Source organism: Pteronotus mesoamericanus, unplaced genomic scaffold (assembly GCF_021234165.1).
Source record: "Pteronotus mesoamericanus isolate MK-2021 breed Mesoamerican mustached bat unplaced genomic scaffold, CSHL_Meso_final contig_50, whole genome shotgun sequence".
In the NCBI taxonomy this organism is placed as follows: domain Eukaryota; kingdom Metazoa; phylum Chordata; class Mammalia; order Chiroptera; family Mormoopidae; genus Pteronotus; species Pteronotus mesoamericanus.
Window position 1 is genome coordinate 15769102 of NW_026555186.1, and position 22169 is coordinate 15791270.

Sequence of the window (22169 nt, forward strand, 5' to 3'; positions counted from 1 at the left end):
GAATGCTGCAGCGAGAAGAGCCATTGTTTATTGTTTTCTTCATTTTTAAATGTTTCTTTTAGGTTTGTATTTAAGTATCCACCAAATAAGTATTGTTATCTATAATTATGAAAACTTCAGTGTTGACGTGTATAGGTCTTTGGTTTAGTGGCGGCTAGAGGGGGTTTCCTGGGGTGGGGATGTGGTGGGAGGGAGGGAGGTGGTGGGTAGATGGGAAGGGGCACTCCCACAGGCCAGATGCAGCAGGAGGGTGGGTGGGAAAGCCCTAGCCCAGCAGTGCCTACAGCTGACTACTGGCTCAGCTCAGAGGTGACTTCGTGAGGCAGATCTCAACCTGAATTCTGGGTTTCCCAGGGCTTGAGCCACACATATGTGGGTGCTACACCTCCAGGCTTCCAGTTGAGCAGGCCTGGGGTAAGGCCTGGGAGTTAAACAAGTTCCTGATGCTGCTGACTGGCAGGGCGGGGGCTCCCCACAGAACTACTGCTGGGGGGACGTGGAGGTTTGGGGACTGGCCTTGGGGCCCTCCTGCATGGTAGCCTGGGGAGCAAACAGCAGCTCACTCAGCCCACAGTGTCAGGAGTTTAGGGGTATGTGGTGGGTGAGGTTATGGGGGATGCAGGTGAGACCACCCAGAAGTGACTGGAAGTCCGGGAGAGGTTTATATGAGAGTATTCGGTCTGGGGTCTTGCTAATGGGGAGGAGGGGCTATTCTCACAGTGGCTTCACCAGAGCCTCCACTCTCCTGCCAAGTCCCTGCTCAGATCCCCACCTTCTGGGTCCACCCCAGCCTCCAGTTTCTGTGAGGAGCCCCCGTGAGAGAAGGGCTTGTCCATGTAGCTGCAGGTATCATTGGGACAAGGAGCTGAAGTTATGCCCTCATCTCTGTGAGAATGACCCCTCCAGTGGGGACCCACAGCATGCCCTTCTGGACCACCCTGGGGAGCATGCTATGCACTGGTGGGCTATGCAGAGCACTGAATAAATGTCAAACAGGCAGAGCTGGAAAAATTGCACAAAGAATAAAAGGGGGCAGCTCAAAGGGGGTATCATGAGAAATAATTGCCCCATCCAGGGGAGTTGGCACTCTGCCCTGTCCACTGGGGTGGAGTGGTGAGCAATTTAGAAGCTTCATTCCAGGTGTTTCTGATGGGACCACAAAACGTGACAGATGCCATTGAGTGTACTTTGGAGGGGGTTGAGTGCACGTGCCATCGAAGTTTATGGATATTGCCTTGTTTACTATTGCTGCGGAGAGTGTTCAAGCAACAGGGCTATCTATTTATGGCAGACCAAAGTCCAAGTGCATCGTAAGTGCGCAGGAGATGTGAGCGGTGAGAGACTGAGCCCCACCCTGAGTGTTTGCAGAATCCTCGCCGTTGTAAATCAGGGAGAACCAACCCATCACCCAGGGTGGGTAGGACAGGACATGACCGGGACCTGCAGGCGCCTGACCTGTCGCGCCCTGATCACCACGGGCTCATGGCGCCCTGGGCATTTCTGTCATTTCCATAGCAGCCTGGGCCCAGGAGGTCAGTTATCGCTCCATTACCTGTCTTCTAGAAGCTCCAGAATCTTGTTCTCTAGGAAGTGCGTTCTGTGGCAGTTTTACACAGGGTCATGTGCATCTTCACACAAGTGTTAAACCCTTGACAAGGGTGTGTGCTTTGATCAGGCTTCACTCACTAAGAATTTCTTTTTTTTTTTGACAGTGTGTATCTTAAATTATTATTTCTTCCTGTTGCTTGCACCAGGGGTGGGGGATAGAGGGAAGGAAAGGGAGAGGGGAGTTTACCTCCCCACCTAAGGCACTGAGTGGAGAAGCTCCAAGGGGGGAGGGGGAGGCCACATTGTCCTCATTCCATGGGGATAGGCGCTTGGGCTCCCCAATCACCTGAATGCTGAGATGAGGCCTAGGGCAACCTGACCTCCCCCTACCCCAATATATTATGTTTTCACTTTTTAAATAGATACATGGACTCACTAAGAATTTGACTCATCTCTTTTTCAAAACCACTCTGCAGTCTGCCAAAAGCTCAGGGAGAAATGAGAAAATGATTTTAAAAATTTTAAAGTGAAGGAAAATATGTAGATTTTTGGTTTTCCCTAGATCTACAGGAACAGGAGCCCATTTGCTTCTGCATCCCACAGATGTGTAAGGAGCAAGTGGAGCAACTTGGAAGGAGTGACCAGGAAGCAGGAGTGGAAGCAGAGGATACCTCCAGGCGCCTCAAAGTGCTGAGTGGTTACCCCGCCCCCAGTCCAACGATCCTTCCCCTCTCTTGCCCACCTGTGCTTGACACCTAGCTGTTGTGGACACTGTAGAGCAAAGGGCTCCCCAGCCTGTGGGCTCAGAACCCACAGGTGCTGTGTGAGGCAAAATAACGACCCCCAAAGTTACACCCTAAATCCCAAAACCTGAAGTGAAATTAGGTAACTAATCAGAGCAAAAGGGAGATGATTATGAATTATCTGGAAGAACCAGTGTTATCATAGGGTCCCTAAAAGGCTGAAGAGGCAGTATGTCAGAGAGATGCCATGTGAGAAAGACGCACTGGCCATTGCTGGCTTTTCAATAGAGGAAAGGGTCAGGGTTGCAGCATGGGAGCAAAGGCCAGGCCTCACCCAACCGTGGGGCTTAACACATACTTTGGGGTACTCTTGAATTCAGTCCACTCGAACACCCAGCTGCTCTAAGGCAGCAGTAATGCATGCTCTGTTTGTCTGGGTCTGGGCTGGCTGTGGGCACAGCAGGCCTGACGTGGGTTGTTCATAACCTGCCATAGCCCTTGGCTGGGGTTTTCAGCACCCTGGACAGCACTAGCCCAACTAGGAACTGGCCTAAAAGGTGCTTAGAAAGGCGTGTGCTGGGTCTTCACAGGGGCTGTTCCCAGCAGCAGGTAGCCAAGGACAGCATGGTCTCAGGGTGGCAGGTCATAAGCAAGCCTGTGTGTCAGGGCTCGGCACCACCACCCTGCCCCCTGGCTCGGTGGTGGTGGAGGAGGAAAGGAGGGTGGGGAAGGAGGGTGGGCAGGTGGAAGAGTGAGCACTTGAGCTGGGGAAGACGCACCGCCCCAAGGGCTGTAGAACAGGCAGGTCCTGGCTGTGGCCTGCAGGGGGGCTCAGCGTATGGACAGCGCCGAGGAGTGACTAGGAGCATCTGGGAGTGAGTGAGTGATGTGGCTCCTCCGAGACAGTAGGAACCTGAATGATAATCAGCCTTTTAGTACCTTCTTGACACACGTTTAAGTCTTTGAGAAAGTTTTAAAAGAATGAAAGGCAGTGTTTCTGATATAACCTCAGGAGAAACCAGCCAGCCCCCTGGCTGGGCTAACTGCTCCCTTGGGGAGGGCCCATTTTGGGGTGCCCACGTGTTCCCTGTGACAATTCCCCACATGAGGCTACGCACCTCGCCTGAGACAAGCCCATGCTCCTGCTGGCTATGTAGTTCCCCTTCACCTGTGTGGTCACGACAGACCCTCCCCATGATCCAAGTGCTCTAGGTACAGGGGCTGCTGTGGGCCAGGGGACCGCTCACTTCTCCTTGGAGATCAGCCCTACAATTCCCACAACTTGTGTGCTGCGAGAGCCCACTGCACAGGGTACAGATGTGGCCTTCTTAGAGCCCTCTCTGCTGGCCTGCTTGGCAGTGAGACCCCCCCTGCCATTTTGCCCATGGATTTGCTGGGCACAACCAATGGCCACCCAAATAGTGCTTTGCAGGACCCCCGACTGCAGGGCCCCAGGAGCCAGATGCTGGCTGTCTCCCCCTTGGAGAACAGCATGATGTGGAAGCTGGTCTGAGCACTGGACAGGGTCAGAAGGCATGAGGGCATCGGGGAGCTACAACCACAGGTCTCAGGGTTGGGGGTGAGTATAATGGGGTTGGGTGATCTGTGGGTGAGGGGCGTACAGGCTAGGCCCTCCTCCGCCCTCAGCAGACTGCACTGTTCTGCAGCTTCAGGCGTGTGTCCTGCTGCACTCTCTCCTGCTTCTGTCTGCGCCGGGCGAACCACTGGGCCAGTGCAACCCCCGGGACCCACAGTGTGGGCAAGAAAGACAGAAACACACAAATGACCTGCACCCAGCCAGGGTAGGACTTCTCCTGCCGCAAGGGGAACTGCTCCTGCAGAGACACAAGGCCACAGAGTGAGTGCCCGGGGAAGGGAAGAGCGCCATCCCACTCCACCACCCTGGACAGAGCAAGGCTGACCCTCAGCCAAGTGAACGTGGATTGTGTGGGCAGCTCCACCCCAAGTCTTCCTGAAATGAAGCAGCAGGCTTCTTCATTCCAGATGGAGGAATGCAACAGTCACACAACCAGGGGCTGCTGCCTCAGCAGTGAGAGCACCAGGAGCTCAAGTTTCAGGACACGGGCCGAGCCTCTTCTGGGAACAGGACTCAGAGAGACAGGCCTGAAACCTAGGGATTGTTTTCTGGGAAGAGCTGCCCTGACCGCCGCAAGGGAACCTATAGGCTCAAGGTTGCATCCGTCTGACCCCCTGGGCATCATCAGGCCTTGTGGCCTCCCTCTCCCCTCTGTTGGAGGGCGAGACAACACGCCGATTTCAGGCCCTTTTGAGGCTCGCAGGGCACTACTGTGTGAATCTAATAGGATAATATTCACAAAAATTCTTTGAGAAGCATAGCATCATTTCTCCTTCTCCTGCCCATGGTGACTTGGGAAGCTCCACTTTCTAAGGGGAATTTGGAATAGAGTCACTCCCATACTCCCCACAAGGGGAACAGCACAGCTCAGAATGGTCAGAGAGGGTGGCAGGTCAGCCAAGCCACATGGCTCAGCCCTCTGGCAGGACTTGGTGGTAGTTCAGTGACACAAGCCACATGCACCTTCTCTCATCTCAGGCCAGGAGCGAGCAGCATGCAGTGCCTGTCCCCATAGCCCTTGGGAAGTGTGGCTGGAGGCCATATCTCTGTGTGGGGGGCTCCAGGGACCTGTGAGGTCACCAGAATCTGGTAACTGCTCCGGTCCTTCTGCCTGAGGTTGTCCAAGCTGCCAGAGTCACCTCTGATGTCCCAGGGAACTCTAGAGGTCCCATGGCCTCGGGTCTCATAGACAAGGCATCCCAGCCCTGGCTGGTGTATCTCAGGGAATTGCACACCAGCCTGTGAACGATTCCCGGTCAGAGCACATGCTTGGGTTGCAGGCCAGATCCCCAGCTGGAGGTGTGAGATAGGCAACTGATCGATGTTTCTCCCTCTCTTTCTCCCTCCCTTCCCCTCTCTCTAAAAAATAAACAAATAAAAATTAAAAAAAAAAAAAGAAGAAAGAAAAGGCAGCCCACATTGTCACTGAGGGTACAAATGTCCCCCAGGAAGGTCATCTGGGCCCTGGACGGCACCAGGGCCAGTTCAGGCCCAGTCTCAGGTAGATCCCAGGATCCCTCGGTCCCCATCTGAAGGACCTACGTATTGGGGGTTCCAGGCCCTATAGCTCATCGTTGTCCAGGTCAAGAAGGTTATGTAAGCCATGAAGATGCTCAGCAGCAGCAGGGGGCTGACAACCTTCCAGGACACCCGCCAGTAGAGGCCAGGTCGCCTCCCAGTCATCCACGCTATGTCGTCACAGAACCTGCCAGAGACATTGGGGGGTTTAGGTTCCCCCACCTGGCCCCATGTCTGCAAGCCCACATACTCAGCCAGCAGCTTCATCCAGGGTCACCAAGATGTGACCTTTGGGGGCTGCCCCCAACCTCTATCTGTCCTTAGCCCCCTTGCCTTCCTGAGCAGCCACCAAATGGGCAGCCCTCTCAGATCCTGATAAGGTCTCAACCTCCCATCGGTATGTGGTAAAGGCCTGAGTGAGCAAGTTAGTCTGGATAAGGGAGAGGGCAGGGCATGGGGTGCTCCAGGGGCTCCTGGCCCTTGCCAGACAGCAAGGAGGAGCTCAGCCTGGCCCCCAGCCCGGCCCCTGGGTGAGGTGCCACTGGATGGGAACTGTGGGTTTCATCCCTGGGAGGCTCAGCTGCTGCGTGAGAAGCAAAAACGCCCCTGCCAGCCCAGACGTGGGAAGGAAGCTGGTGCCCGGGCTGGTGCCCTCAGTGCCCAGGGTAGAGAAGCCACCTGTGAATGACCCTGCCCCTGGGGATTGGGACAGAGCTGCCCCAGGATGTGCAGCAGCTGCATCCAGGAGCCAGTGGAAAGGCAGGAACCCTCTTGTGGCTCTTCCTCTGCCTGCTCCCTCCACCCCAGCTCTGCTCAGATGGGTCCTGAGTGTCTCTCCCAAGGGCCCGGGGCTGGGTGGGATTCAGGGCTCACTGTTTGTCCCACATTACGAGGTCAGCTGCCTCTCACTTCCATTTCTCCAGGTGGGCAGTGTCTCACCTCAGAACAAGCACACTGGCCCCCGCACCCACAGGGCAGTGGTGAAGGCCCTAGATTTGGTGGCTCCCAGGACCCCTTGGAACCAAGGACAGAGAGCACAACCTCTAGGGCCACTGGAACAAAACTGGGGTTAGCGGCGGCAGGTATGATTGCAGGCCTAAGTGTGGGTGTGCTAGGTACAAGTTACAGGTGTGAATGCAGGTATGAGTGATAAGGGTGAGTCCAAGTGTGAGAGAAGGTGAGTGTGCAGCAGGCCCCAGCCTTGTGGGGATGGGCAGGACCAGTGCTGAGCCTTCTCAGAGGCCTCCAGGAGGGCATCTGGGCAGAGAGGACCTTCTGGTACCCTAGTGCCTACCAGTCCTTGAACTTGAAGAGCCTGCCCTATGTGGCGAGAGACTGGCCACTTTCTTGTTTGCCTCCCCACAGGCTGGGAGGCCAGCACAGCCTGGTAGGCTGGTGCTGCGAAGGCTTCTGTGGACCACTGGGAGCCACCGTTAGGTACATTTTTAGAGGGGCCTCAGATGATTCTGTCTTGTCCTCTTAGGTGCCCTGGGGACTGGCTGCTGTGAAGCGCAGACATTGTATACAGGGATGCTGGGAGCAGAGGGGCAGGACGTCAGCCCCCGCTGATGCCCAGGGAAGCAGAACTCACTTTTCCATCCCATAAACATAGATGACACCGACCACCTCCAGGAAGGCGAACATGATTAGGTTCAGGGAAGCAGCGTAGCTGTCGAAAATCTCAAGCCAGTAGTTTCCAGACTGCAGCGCGAAGCAGGTTGACATGAGGAAGCAGCCCAGGCAGACCGCCCCTGTGGGCACGGACACTCACATCTGAGTAAGTCGCCCAGGCTGCTGCCCTCCCAGCTCCTCACACCTTCTCTCCTGTCTGCCTGTCCCCACCAATTCCCAGACTGTGCTCAGAGGACAAGAGGATGCTGGGATTGGACTCACTGGGCAGGGTGGGAGGGGATCCCTGCTCCCTGTTCCCTGCTCCCTGCCCCGCTGACTCTCCGCTCTCCCATAATGACCCTTAGGGGCGTCAAGTCAGCGCAGGGCCCCTGTGTCCCTCGCTGAGAGGTGACAAGGCTGGCCCAACCTTCCATGGATACTGGGACACAGCTCTCAAACTTTAATGGAAGAGGGTTTCTGGACAGCGTTGGGAGTAGAAAAAGAGCTGTGAAGCAGGGGGACAGTGACAACACTCACCAGTCAGGGCCTCCTTGGGGACCCATCTTGGCAGGACCTCCATATCCAAGAGTGGTGTGATGATAGCCTCCATGTGCCCAAACATGGATGACAGCCCCAAGGTGAACAGCATCACAAAGAAGAGCACAGCCCACACAGGTGCTGCTGGCATGTGCAGGATGGCCTCCGTGAAGACGATGAAGGCCAGGCCCGTGCCTGAGGCACTCTGCAACACACGCGTGGCCCATGCTGGGACACATGTGCATGGAGCATCCGAGCTTTGATACCTATGCTGGCACTCCTAGCGCTTGGACACATGCACCAACATATCCTGCACCATGAGATACGGGTGCACCGATGCCCCTCCTGGCCTCAGGGCTGAGGTGGTAGTCCTGCTCTATGTGGGCTGTGCTGGGAAAATAGGGGCGCACCTCTGAGTGAAAGGAACATTTTTTCCTTTAATAGCCTCCAGCCAACATGTGACATGGGGCCCCAGGCCCTTGGGCTCAGGCACCCATCAGACCGCTGCCTTGAGGGCCTGCCTCCTGATGACCCATCCCAGCCTATTGCCATAGTCCCCGATGATCAGCTGGCCCCACGTGCAGCTGCTCAACACCCGCCACAGCCAGTGACGGCCACTCCCCTGGTCAGCTGCCTGCAGCAAGGCCAGGCCCCTCAGTACCTTATCCAGGAAGTCGTGCAGACAGCAGGAGTCCAGGTGCAGCCCAGCCACCCTATCGGCCTGGGTGGCATTCAGGTGCGTGAGGACAGCAGTGTAGTCGTCCCTGGAGATGCTCTGGTCAGGGAAATCAAACTCATTGGTGAGGCTGAGGATGTTCCTGCAGGGACAGAGAGGCTGAGTCAGCCCTCAGCGGGGTACCTGGCTCCCACAAGTGGGCACAGCTAGAGACACCCAAAAGGGACCACACACTGCCTTCCTGTATCATCTCCACTGTGGACAGTTGGGGCCCAGGGTTTTCACATATTTTGTGCTTTTTGGTGGTGATTTTGCTGTTTAAAATGTCCCCCAAGTGTGGCACATGTGTGCTGTCCCTAAATTCAGCAAGAACAAGACACACCACCCAGGGAAGCTTGTCAGGTTGATTTCTAGTGCAGTTACTGGATCAACAACTCGTGTTCACCAGGCATTTTGGTGGAAGCAGCTAGAACAACCAAGTAGAAACTACACTGCTCATCAGGGCATTGGCCCTACAGCCTCTCCAGAACATTCCACCCCATCCTGGGGGCACTGCCTGTCCCCTTCCTCCCTCTGTGGGCTTGGCCCAGCTCATTAGAACATGTGTCACAGCAGCACCATGGACTTGCCCAGATCACCTGCTGGGGACTTGCAGGGGGTGTCCTTCCTGCCTCTCCCAGCTCCTGATGCTCTAGGCCTTCTCGGGCTTGTGGTGTGTCACTCCAGCCTCTGCCTCGGCATCACATCGCCTCTGCCTGTGTGGCCATGTATCCCTTTCTGTCTCATATAAGGGTACACTCATGGATTTGGGGCGGCCTTTCCAGTATGAACTCTTCTTAACCAACACTATCTGCAAAGACCCAACGAGGCCACATTCTAGTTTCTGGGTAGACGCACCTTTGGGGGACACTCTCTGCCCTCCTCCCCTAAGGAAATAGAAATTCAGAGAGCAGCACCCCCAGTGCAGCAGGCCCTAGCTGGTGGCCCCAGGATGCTGTGCACACCTGTCCAAGCAGCGCCCGTAATCATTGGCCGCCTTGAACCCCAGGACCGAGAAGACGGCAATGGAGGCATAGAGGGAGGTCATGCTGTTGACCAGGGCGATGATCACTGCGTCCTTCTCGCAGTCGTTCCTGAGCAGACATAACATATACTATGGTTAGAGCTGCTCGGAGAGGAAACTCGGTGGGGGCCTGCTGCCTCAGCACCCCGACCCTGACGCTCCCCACGCTGCAGCCGGGGCCTCTTGTGTGTGACCCAGAAACACTGCACTGTTCCTGGTGGTCTCAAGACAGCCTTGGCCTCCTCCCCTCCACCCCCTCCTCACCAACCCCTCCCACCAATTCCGAATCCAGGCTGCAGAGGTGGGCTAACTGCACACAGCTACAGAAGGTGAGAGTTAAGACAGTAACTTGTCAACACAACCCATGGCCCAGCTGGCCCTTCTCCTTCTACCTCCTGTCCCTGCCCTCTCTTAGGGGTAGAAATACTGACACCACAAGGAATTAGGTTTCAGGTGTCGGGGGACTCTCACTGCATAGTTTACCATGCCGTGGTCATTATGGGGGTAACAGGTCTCATAAACAGTGGCTGTGTCTCCCTGCAGAGTGGAGGCCTGGATTTGTGTTAGTCACCGTAGTGGCATTTCTGCTCTATGACCTCATGAGCCACACACGTGGTACATGTTGGGCGGTGTCCGCCCCATATAGTCTGGTTATCTGGGCTCTCTTCCAGCAGTGGCTCCGGAACGTGCCGGAGGCTACTGCACAGGATCTGACCTCCAGCCCTCAGGGGATGACTCAGTAATTGCTGGAATCCCCAGAATCTGATCCCATTTCAAGTTCACATTAGTTCACCCTCTGTCCCAGGCAGGAAGTCCCATAAAGATATGCTGAGTGAGCATCAGGACAGACTTGGTCCTACCTGGATGGGTTGTAACTTGCGAACGCAATGTGTCCTCCAGAGGCCAAAGACAGAGAGAAGAATATCTGGGTGGCTGCATCCAGCCACACCCGGGGGCTCTGGAGAGTCTGCAACTAGAGGAACATAGGAGAACCTGGTGCCAAAGACACACAACAATCGCCCCAGCACTTACTGTCCCAGAATATTCCCAGGGCTTCCCCTGGGGCAGCTGTCATGAGTGGTGTCATGTCTCAGGCCCCAAGGACAGTTAAGAGAACATGCTTGGAAGGGCAGTTAATACAGCAAACTTGGCCTCCCATCCTGTGACATGTCAAATAAGCCACAGCTCCTGTCCACATGGGACGTGCGGGTACTGAGAACTTGGCTGTAAACCTCTCAGGACTGGGAGATGGGTCTGAGCAACTTGAACTTGGCTGTGTTATCTGTTCCTTTCAGGCCTGGGGGATTTGAGTGACTTGTATTTGCCAAGGTGGGATTCACCTGCACACAGTGCCTGGTGTTTCTGCTGCCAGGGAACCCCGGGCAAACACCCTTCCACACACAGGTGCCCCTTTCCCTTCTTCCGGGGCAGGACACTGCCTGCGGAGCCTGGGGCATGCCATGCAGCCTGAGAATCTCACAGGGGATGCTGGGATCCTGAGAGTGTGGAGTGGTCTAGAAGAGTTGCACTCCGGCAGGAAGGTCCCTTGGTCCCATGCCTCCTCATCTCCGGGGCTATGCAGCTGGACATATGGGGTCCAGGGCACTAGAAATGGGACATCAGGTCCCCAACCAGCCTCACCCCTGAACCCTGGCCCCCAACATCCCACTAGCACCAAAGTCTGCTTATCCAAAACCGTGTCCTCCTCTTGTTCCCTTTGCTCCGACCCTGACTTCTTCCCTGAGGCCCACACTCCCCACCCCCATCCTCTCCCCACATGGCAAGGGACTGGGATAGCTGGGCTGGGCTCAGCTGTGGCCCTGACTTGAATGTTTTTTGGTGCCTGGACTTCCATTTGAGACCCACTTACGTTGGGAGTGAACAGGTAGGTTAACCCTTCGGTTGCCCCGGGCAGGGTGAGTCCTCTAATAAGGAAGATCGTCAGGACCAGGTAGGGGAACAAGACTGTGAAATAAATTGCCTTAAAAAAAAAAAAAAGACTAGATTGTGAGGTTTTTCAGTGATATCTGTTCCACATAAAAATCGTTAGCCAGGCAGGCATGCTAGAAACAGCTTAGTGGCCAGTGTTACATCATTCATCTGGGATTCTGGTCAAGTCAGGGTGGAGGGCATGGTAAAGATGGTAGAGGTGGACTCCAGTCAAGCTTGGATGGTTTGGAGCTCACTGTGATGGTCACACGTGGATTCACGTACGCGTTTGTGTCCATGGGTCATCTGAGTTGGGCACTGACTTCCCGGGTAGTGGCCTCTGTCTTATTTGTACTACAGACATTCAGCGCTTGCTTTACTAACACTCTTCCCACCCCAATCCCCTGCCCTCTCTCAGGGGTCTTAGGGCCTCACACCTGCCCACATCCTCTCCCATGTCCCACATGGCACCCATTCTCAGTCATGTTTGGGTAGGAATCTGTACCACAGCATCTATGCAAAGTAAATCTAAAATGGACACTATTGCCCTAACAAGTGTGGCTCAGTGGGCTGGGCATCGTCCTGCAGACTGAAAGGTCACTGGTTCATGCCTAGATTTTAGGTCAGGTCCCTGGTTGGGACACATGAGAAGCAAATGATCAATATTTCTCTCACACATCCATGTATCTTTCTCTTTCTTTCTCCCTCCATTTCCCACTCTTTAAAAATAAATAAATAAAGTCTTTTAAAAAATAGACTTATAGTCAAGACAATGGCATAGGCAGACAAGGCTTGCCTCCTCGCACAGCCATGTAAAGATTACAATAAACTATAGAACAACCATCCTCAGAACCATCCGAAATCAAGTTGAATGAAAGTCTCACAACTACAGAATTATAGAAACCACCTCCATCCAGACCAGTAGGAGGGGCAGAGACGTGGAATGGGCTGGTCCCACATCCACATGTGGTGGATAAAAATTCAGGAAGGATATCTTGGGAGCAAGGCATCCCAGATGCATACCAGCCCTCCCAGTCCAGGGTTCCAGTACCAGGAAGATAAGTCTTCATAACTTTTGGCTGCAAAAACCAGTGGGGATTGAGTCAGTGGAAGAAACTTCTGCAGTCCCAAGCAGTTCCTCTTAAAGAACCCACACACAGACTTACTCAGACTCATTCCCTCTGAGTTCCAGCAGCAGGGTAGCAGCTTGAAAGGCTCCAGTGGCATAGAGAGAGGAACTGAAGTATCTGGTATCAGGGTGGGAGCTGGTGCACAACTTTCTCCCAGAGAGAAAGGCAAGCAGAGGCCATTGTCTCTTTTCTGAACCCTCCCCCTACAGGGCCACAGAGGGAGCAGGCAGGTGCCATATCTGAAACTCCATCAACCTGGCTAACACCATTTGACCCACCCTGGAGATCTCCTGAGACTCCATCTCACTCAACTTATGGACCCATCCAAGCTGTTAATAGTGACTTTTCCATATGAATGGCTGGCCTTGGCTCATGCTTCACAACTTCTTAAATCCTCTCAAACAAGCAGCAGTTGGTCTCAGTGAGACCCCAGTCCCCATACCTCTTGCTTAGTGGCCCCAGGCCCAGCACTAGCAGCAGCCAGCCTAGATTCACAGCTTGGCTTCACCTGGGAATCTCCAAGCCCAGCACAAGTAGCAGCCATCTCAGATTGTTTTTATAGACCATGCAGTATGGAGCTGAGCAGAACACAGGTGGGGGCTGACCTTGGCCTGCACCACCCTGGAAACCCCTGAGCCTGAGCACCCAGAAGATGACTACAGATCATATCAGAGCATCACCAACCTACCCCCACAAAGCTAATCCTCCACAGAGGGTGGAGGTTGGTAGTCAGTGGTCACAGCCAGCCCTTACAACTGACTGGCTTGGGTAAATACCTCCTATTGACCTGCCAACAGTAATCAAGGCTCAACTAAAAAAGACAGGTGTATTTAGCCCACACAAAGGCCACACCTCAAGTACTGAGCTTGGGTGATAGGGGAGTCTGTGCCACTGGACCGTTCAGGGTACCTACTACATTAGGCCATGCTACCAAGACAGGGAGTCGAAGTAGCTCTACCTAATACATAGAAACAAATACAGTGAGGCCGCCAAAATGAGGAGACAAAGAATCATGGCCCAAATGAAAGAACAGATCAAAACTCCAGAAAAATAACTAAACAAAATTGAGAAAAGCAATCTATCAGATGCAGAGTTCAAAACACTGGTTATAAGGATGCCCAAGAAACTCAGTGAGGACCTCAACATCATAAAAAAAATCCACTTAGAAATGAAGGACACACTAATTGAAGTAAAAAACAATGTACAGGGAAACAACAGTAGAGTGGGCGAAGCTGAAAATCAAGTCAATGTTTTGGAACATAAGAAAGCAAAAAACAACCATGCAGAACAACAAGAAGGAAAAAGAATCTAAAAAAATTAGAATAGTGTAAGAAGCCTCTGGGAAAACTTCAAATGTTCCAATATTCACATCACAGGGGTGCCAGAAGGAGAAGAGAAAGAGCAAGAAATTGGAAATCTATTTGAAAAAATAATGAAAGGAAAATTCCCTAATTTGGCGAAGGAAATAGATATGCAAGACCAGGAAGCACAGGGAGTCCCAAACAAGAGAGATGCAAAGAGGCCCACTCCAAAACACCTCATAATTAAAATGCTAAAGTTAAGGATAAAGAGAGAATCTTGAAAGCATCAAGAGAAAAGTAGTTATCTACAGGGGAGCTCCCATAAGATTGTCAGCTGATTTCTCAAAAGAAACTTTTCAGGCTAGAAGGGATTGTCAAAAAATATTCAAAGACATGAAAAGCAGGGACCTACAGCCAAGATTGCTCTATCTAACAAAGCTATCATTTAGAATCAAAGGGCAGATAAAGAGCTTCCCAGACAAGAAAAAAACTAAAGGAGTTCTTCATCACCAAACCATTATTATATGGAATGTTAAAGGGACTTACTTAAGAAAAAGAAGGAATGCTGGCAGGTGTGGCTCAGAAGATTGAGCACTGGCATGTGGAGCAAAAGGTTGCTGTTTTGATTCCCAGGCAGATCACATGCCTGGGTTGCAGGCCATGTCCCCAGGTCCTCAGTTGGGGGCATGCAAGAGGAAACCAATTGATGTTTCTCTCTCACATCAATATTTCTCTCCCTCTCTTTGTCCCTCCTTTCCCCTTTCTCTAAAACAAATAAAAAGATCAAAACTATGAACAATAAAATGGCAATAAATACATATCTATCAATAAATGAATCTAAAAAAACAAACAGCAAACAAGAAGAAACAGAATCATGGATACAAGGAATATTTTGATGGTTGCCATATGAGAGGGGGTTGTTGGGAAATGAGTGAAGAGGTGAGGGAATGAAGAAGTACAAATAGGTAGTTACAGAATAGCCATGGGGATGTAAAGTACAGTACAGAAAAGGTAGTAGCCAAAGAACTTATTATACGCATGGCCCATGGACATGAACAATGGTATTAGGAGTGTCTGAGGGAGTAGGGAGTGATGGGGGGAGGGGGGAAAATTAAAGACAACTGTAACAGCATTATCAATAAAATATAATTTTAAAAAATAATAAATAAATAAAATGGACAGTTTTTTCTCACTGTCTTCAAATACAGACTGACTTTAGGGGTCACCAGGATGCTAATTTAGGGACTTTGATATCAAGGTTGTCTAGAATCTCTGGTTGGATTGTTTGACCTCATGGCTGCTCTGATCTCCCTCAGTAATTCCAGTCCTCTCATGTGTGAAGACGCTCATGTGAGAGAAACTGTAACGCACACACACCCACTGAGGAATGCCTAGGTGCACGTGTACATTTTAGTCTGTGCAAGAGCTTCACAACCACGACTGGGAGCCAGGGTCTATGGGTGCCTGGAACTGCACATAGCGGTTTTAAAAGATAGATATGTATGATGCTGGACTTCTCCGCACTGAGAGGAGTGGGGAGGAAAGCCGCTGAGCTGGGACCACTTTGGAAGCCATGCTTATGAGCCAGAGGTACAGGCTCCCTGGTCCTTTCTGAGCGGAAACTACCAGTACACTTTTTTTCATTATGTAAGTCTCCTTAAGAGATGATCAGCTGTTTAAAATAAAAATGCTAACAATGTACTTGATACACATTAAGTAAAATGCACAGGGTGAGGCAAAAGTTATTTTCAGTTGTGAGTACACGAAACAGATTTTATTCGTGTATTACAATTTATTAATTATTATATTATTTTCCATACAAACAACTGTAAACCTACTTTTGCCATACCCTGTATAACAACAGCACAAAAGCTGGGAGGGAGAAAGGGAGGTGTAGGGCTAGGAGGTTCTACCACATACAATGCTGCTCAAAGGTGAACCATGATAAGCCAAAATCCCTAATTCAACCCTAAGATAAAACAAAGCATTACAGCTAATTAGCCAACAAAGGACATAATGTGGGATCATAAAAATACTTAGAAAAGAGAGAAACAGGAACAAAGAACAGGTCTGACAAGTAGAAAACAAGCCTAAGTGTGAGACTTTTACCAAACAGATCAATAATCACATTAAATGTAAACAGTCTGAGCACCTCACACAAAAGGTAGGGATGGTCAAATTGGATTGAAAAAAGCAAGGCCCAACTGCATACTGTCGACAAGAAACACACTTTAAACAGAAACCTCAACAGGTTCAAAGAAAAAGAGTGGGAAAAGCATGGTCAAAGAAGCCTGGGTGGTTCTGTAATGTCTTAATCTACTCCAGAGCAAAGACTATGACTCAGAGAAGGATGGTCACCCCATAATGATAAAGGTGCTGTGACGGTTTTGGAGACAGAAAGGAGACATGACAGTCTTGTTGCCTATGCCCTTCCTAGCAGAGCCTCTAAACCTGAGGCAAACACTACTGGCAGTGCGTGGCAGGGTTTGGAGTCGGGGAGCCTTTGCAGCTGGAGGGAGCGGGGAGTGGGGTCACTCTGTGAGTGCTCACCTTCCCTGTGGACTCGATGCCTCTGATGACACACAGGTATATGACTGCCCAGCAGGCAGCCAGGCAGACCAGCAGCCACCACTGGATGGAACCGCTGTAGTTGATATCGGCCGTGATGTTCAGGGTCTGCCGGTACCAGAAGTAGCTCACAGTGCTGCTGCCCTGGCACTCCTCCACAAACCCTGAAACCAGGAGGTCTCATCACGGGCTGGCCAAGGAGCTCAGGTGGGATTCGGACTTTGCAAACCTCCGCCCACATCCTGGAGCCGCTGCTGAAGTGCTGGGCACACTGGGCAGGACTGGTGCCCTCCACTATCCAGGACGTCCAGCATAGCCAATAAGGTCGATACAGGGAGCCTCCGGGCCCAGGCTCACTGTCAGGCCCCCAGGGCCAGCCTCGTTCAAAATGAGCGAAACACAAATTTATAGGAGCCAGATGTGGGAAGGGAAAGAGGGTGAACACAGCTTCGTGAGCAAACTACTGAAAACGACTGTTTTCCTTGTTGTCAAGATCTAGCCAGACCCAGCACTAGGCTGAGGTCTGGACCGAAAGAACCAAATTCAACCAAAGCAGCAATGCTCCTCTCACTCTCTCATTGCCGGGCATGGGCAGGGCTCCATTCTGCCTGTGGCCCCTGCACACAGCAGTGAACAGGGACATGGGGTAAAGAGAATTGGATTTCAAACATGCTATTTCAGGGCGACAATGTGGGCTCAGAGCTAAGGCAGAGCATGGACTTCCCTGGCCCTTGGCATTACCTGTCCAGTTGACGTCCAGCGGGCAGGTGCCCCAGGGCAGCGGTTGTTGGAAGGAGTTGAGGAAGTACCACAGCACCCAGGATACGACAGTGTTGTAGTAGAGGCCGATCAGGGAGGATATGGTGAGGCAGCCCAGGCCTGTGGGTTACATACTGTCCTGACTCAGCTTCCGCCATTTCTGCTGCCCCTCGGCTGGCTGCATCTGGCCGTCTCTCTTGGCTGGTGATGTGTTATAAACCCCTGTTTAGCCTGCCTCCCCGCATGCCCAGGACATGACGGCTCAGCGTGTGCACAGGCCCATAGTACTCAGGACATGGGACAGCCTGCTTCTGCTCCATGGGGTTAGGCCATTGCCTCTTCTTCCTGCACCCTGAGCTCAGCCCACACAACACCCTGCACCCGAGCCCTTCCTCAGGGGAACTGAATGAGGCCCCCTCAGAGTGTAACCAGGGAGTGCTCCCACAGGGATGATGCTGCCTGGGTCTCTCTGCACACTTATACCAAAACCCCTCCTTTGTCTGCAAGTTTTGAACCACAGATGTGTGCTGGCATGACGAGCAAACCCACAGTGCCCACAGAACTACAGCCCCCACCTTCCACCCTCCCCAGCAACTGTGGGCAGGGGTCCCAGAAAGGCAGCATACCGACTCCACCCAGGTAGGGGGAGATGGCCAGCCACACCCCGACGCTGCCTCTGCGCAGGCGCTGGCCGATGGCGAGCTCCAGGTGGAAGAGTGGGATTCCCCCAAAGGCCAGGGCGATGAAGTAAGGAATGAGGAAGGCCCCTGCAAGGACATGGTGGGCAGCAGAGGTAGCCACATGGGTAGGGGAAGCACCGCGGCCTCCCTAAGAGGGGTCAGACCACACTTAGGGCCCAATGTTGTTTTAAATCACTTGGCCGCATCCGACTTGGTGGTGCTTCAGAGGTAGTTTCATCAACCCATGGGCCATTTTGTTTCACCTAAAACCCCGTGACCCTTGGCTACCAGCTCTCCCAGGACAAGGTGCTGTCTTATTCACACAGAGTTTTGAGGAAGGCCAATGCCTCAAATCGTCTGTCAGCTGCACCCCTGAGTTGGGCTTGAGCCTGTCTGTCCTTCACTGACCATGCAGTGGGAGGGGCAGAACAAAAATTTTGGTCCTGGTTGCTGAGCCGTGTGAGCAGGGCCCTGGCTGCTCCCAGAATCCATAGATCCAGGCACCGAGCATAATCGAGACCTGCAGCCTCTGCCCGCACGGCCTGTGGATGAGGCCCCTGGACCCTGTGGATGTCTCTAGGCTGTTGGGAGGGGAACAAGGTCCCCAGCAGCCTGTGGTAACCTTCCCCACAGAGCATGAAATGGTGTTTACGTGATGGAATCATTGTCAGTCTCTACATATTCTGCTCAATTTTGTTACCATGTTGCCTGCATCTTACATTTAAAGTTCACAAAGCTGAATAATCATGAATGGGAGAGAAAATTAGTCACCCTCAGTGTAATGAACGTGTACAAATTAAACATGTGACACATTCTCTGCTTATCACTTATTTATCACTTACACCTCATTTTCAAAATAATCAGTGGTGGGTAAAACAGAGACAAAAGGGACCTTCAGGCACAGGGGAGGACGTTCTTTAGAAGTGCGAGTTACATAGTTCATGACATTTCACCAAATGCTCTTATATCTGCAAATAGGTCCTAAAGAAGTATGTCAAAAATGGGGACAAAGGCCCGTGGGCTCAGGTGGTGACAGGGACTGCTCTCACGGGGACACAAGCCCCCACACAGCCCCTGCCCTTGGCTCAGAGCCTGTGGAGGGGAGGTTTCAGGGAGATTAGCTCCCGGACTGTCCAGGCATGTGGCAGCACTGACGTGACGGGTTGTAGGTGGTAAAACGTTTACAGACATTAGTAACTACCTGCATGTCCAGCCTTGCGTCAAGCCTGCTCCCTGTTGTCCTCTTTCCTGAGGCAAAGGGCAGCAGAGGGGCCGTGGGAGTGACTGCGCCTTCAGCCTCTGTGCCAGGGTGTTGTGAGCTTTCCGATGGCCTTCAGGGAGGCTTATTACCAGGAGACCCAAGGCCCAAGGTGCTGTCATGCCCCACACCCCCATAAATGCCCGACACCTCTGTGGGCAGCTGTGATGGGTGAATTTCCTCCTTCTGTCTGTCCGCATTTTCAAAATTTTCTGCATGCCATGAATCTTCTTATAATCAGGAAAGAAAATAGACTTTAAAGACGCATTGCCCTTATAACCAGGAGAGCTGTGTCAAACAGTGCTTTTGCCTGCTCTGCTCTGCAGCGCTGAGGCCATGAAGCTCCTGCAGAGCCCTTTCTTCCTGTCTCCCTCACAAGACTCAGCCTGTCCTCTGTTTACCTATCGCCACCAGGTCAGCCACCCATTTGTCGCTGAAAGGGCAACCAGAAAATGCGGCATGAGAGCTCACCCACCCACAGACTTCCCTTCGTCCCTCATTTCCTGGACGGGAGAGGCCAGAGTAATTGCCCCCCAAAAAAGCTCCCCACATTTCCCACCAGAGACCTAATGGAGCCAGAAGATCACTGTGAGGGACTCTCTGGGAGCCCTCAAGTCTCACAGGAGCAGAGGGTGCCTTGAAGTCAAGTTGACCTGGCACTGAGGCAGGCCAGCCCCTAGAGGGGGGACCCCAGGGAAGTACAAGCCTGGCCTGGGGGAGTCCCCTGCCCATCATGTCAGGAGACAAAATCTGATAACGATCCATAACAGATGTCAAGGGTGGTTTGTGTCTTTTTTTGTCCTCAGTCCCCTGCACTGAGAGTGGGAAGCAACAGGCATGTTCATGCTGCACCAAGTGAGACAAGCGCATGGAGTAAGAAGTGGGCTCACTGCTTTAGTTCCTGTCCTTCTGACCATCAGAGAATGTCTCACCCTGGCCAGTGCAGCTCAGTTGGTTGGAGCGTCCTCCCATGAACCAAAAGCTCTTGGGTTTGATTCCCAGTCGGGGCACAAGTCGAGGTTACCGGTTCAGTCCCTAGTTGGGGTGCTTGTGAGAGGTAACCAACCGATGTTTCTCTCTCACATTGATGTTTCTCTCCCTCTCTCTTTCCCTCCCTTCCCTTCTCTCTAAAATCAATAAGCACGTCCTCAGGTGATGATTAAAAATAAAATAAAATAAATAGAATAAAACAAAACAAAACAAAACAAAATAATGGGGCTAACTTTCCCCATAGGGCCCATAGCCTCCTGTGGAGACCCACTGCCTGAGAGATGCTCAAAGCCAGCTTTCAAAGGGAGCATGGAGCCTGCAGTGCAGACTCAAGCAGTAAAGGCCAGATGAGTCCACAGACATGGGCAATTCCAAGGTGAGGCTGAGCAGAAGCAGCATTTGGAGAGTTAGCCTGGGTCCCAAGAGCTCCAGTGCCAGTGCCCTCAGACTGGACTCCAAAGGGAAAAGTTTCTCCCTGGGTCATGGTGTATCACTAATTCCCAGGATAAACACCTTCCATACAGGGGCAGGAACTAGTCTGAGATGAGACTGCTCTCCCCTTCTTGCAGTTGAGGATGCAGCCTGGGCACAGGCTTACCTCCACCGTGGCTCTGGCACAGGTACGGGAACCTCCAGATGTTGCCCAAGCCCACAGCAAACCCCACACAGCTCAGAAGATATTGGAGCTTGTTGTCCCACTTGGGCCTCTCGTCCCCGCTGCTGTCCTCCAGTGAGTCTGGTCCAGGGGTGCACGCCATGCCTGGTCTCCCTCACCCTGCAGACTCAGCTCTTGAACTTCTGCTTGGGCTTGAGGTCAGGCGCAGTCTCCCCTTCAGGTGTATTTTTTGTTATTTAAAGGAAAACCGTAGAGCCAGTTAATCGGTAACTCAGGCCAGGCCCTGGCTCTGGCACGCAGTCCCTCCCTGGCCCCCTCCAGCCCCAGCCTGCCTTGTATGCCCAGGGCTGAGAGCCTGTAGGTGCCACCACCATGAACCATTCCCAACAAGGGCCTCCATTCCCAGCAGGGACACTTAGGGGCCCCAAGACTGGGGCCCATTTGGCTATCTTGATTGCGAGACAATAGTCTAAGAAATAGTACAGAGAGCCCATGTGCCCAGTTCCCCCAGTGGCAACATCTTGCAAGTATCTTCTCAACATCACAACCAGATGTCGATGCCCTTATGTCAATTCAAGTCCTGTCCATCACCAGAGGGGTCCTCATGTCCCCTTTTATGGCCACATATATCTCCCTTCCACTTCCACCCCCTTCATAACCCCTGGAAACCTCTAACTATAGTTGTTATTTCAAGAATCTTATGTAAATGAAATCACACAGTGGTGACCTTTGAGGTTGGGGTGGGAATTGGTGGGGAGAGGCTTCTTCTTCTTGACCCTGTAGCTTCCCCTACACCCTCAGCACCCAATGCCACCCTAAGCACCCACTGCTGCCCTCAGGCAGCAGGCAAGACCAGGGACATCCACTACACACAGTTGGGGTGTGAGAGGTCGGGGGGTCATGTGACACCTCCCCTCCAGGGAGCGGTGATGTACTGACATGGGGTGATTCAGCCTAGGTACTCCCACTTGGGGGGCTCCCAGACAGGGAGACTACTCCCCCACCACTGCAGATTCTTCTATCAGGATAGGCCAGGGCCCCAGATTCACAATTGTCACTTCCCCAGGATGCTGTGTCTCTCAAATATGAGGCCACAATCCTAAACATGTGGGTCCTGAAAGTGTGGGCACCATGGACACAGTTTTAAAAGATTCTTTTTGGGTGAGAGGGAAAAGAGACAAAGTAGAGAATCAAAGAAGATGACAAGGAGGAGGAGGGAGGGAAGAGGAGGGGAGAGGAGGGTGGGGCTGGGTGGCCAGCCTGAAACACCTGCAGGGGCCTTTCCCACCATCCTTCTTGCTCTCTCTCCCTGCCCCCGAACCCAGCTAACCTGGCCAGCGGCTCCCATGTCCTGAGGCTAAGGCTCACCCCCAGCATCATGGGGCATTGCAGGCAATGGACAGGCCACCCATCACACCTTGGGCTCTGTAGACACTACATTGTGGCTTCTTCAGAGGAAGTCCTAGAACCCAGAGGCACAGCCCTGCATCATCCCTTCTAGAGGGTTCAGCTGTTACCTCTGCTCATCCCTCTGCATTTGTACAACATTTAGGCCAAGAATATGAAATACAGTGATTTATTTAGACAGGTACACTTTCTGTTCATAAAACCTGCATGTCTAAAAATTTGCAAAGATCGTAAGTCT

The 22169-nt window shown here is 52.5% G+C and overlaps 1 protein-coding gene across 1 annotated transcript; it reads right to left on the reverse strand.

The window, feature by feature from the left end:
• Positions 1–3934: 3934 nt before the first annotated feature.
• On the reverse strand, positions 3935–20666 carry SLC6A18 (solute carrier family 6 member 18). Its single transcript, XM_054578221.1, has 12 exons — positions 20507–20666; positions 17607–17747; positions 16963–17100; positions 16204–16385; positions 11164–11274; positions 10154–10266; positions 9235–9363; positions 8216–8372; positions 7555–7759; positions 6998–7157; positions 5431–5593; positions 3935–4126 (listed from the first exon to the last, which is right to left on the reverse strand). Exons 1-12 carry the CDS (start codon positions 20664–20666, stop codon positions 3935–3937), a joined length of 1851 nt encoding a protein of 616 aa, XP_054434196.1.
• Between the last annotated feature and the right edge of the window lie 1503 nt (positions 20667–22169).

What these genes read in the sequence shown, in the direction of transcription:
- SLC6A18 (XM_054578221.1), bottom strand. Translation starts at nt 20,666, where the DNA reads ATGGCGTGCACCCCTGGACCAGACTCACTGGAGGACAGCAGCGGGGAC. An exon ending in CCTACCTGTTCACTCCCAAC is followed by an intron (nt 10,267 to 11,163) that starts GTAAGTGGGTCT and finishes ATGTTCCTCTAG; the next exon opens with TTGCAGACTCTCCAGAGCCC. An exon ending in GCAAGTTACAACCCATCCAG is followed by an intron (nt 9,364 to 10,153) that starts GTAGGACCAAGT and finishes ATGTCTGCTCAG; the next exon opens with GAACGACTGCGAGAAGGACG.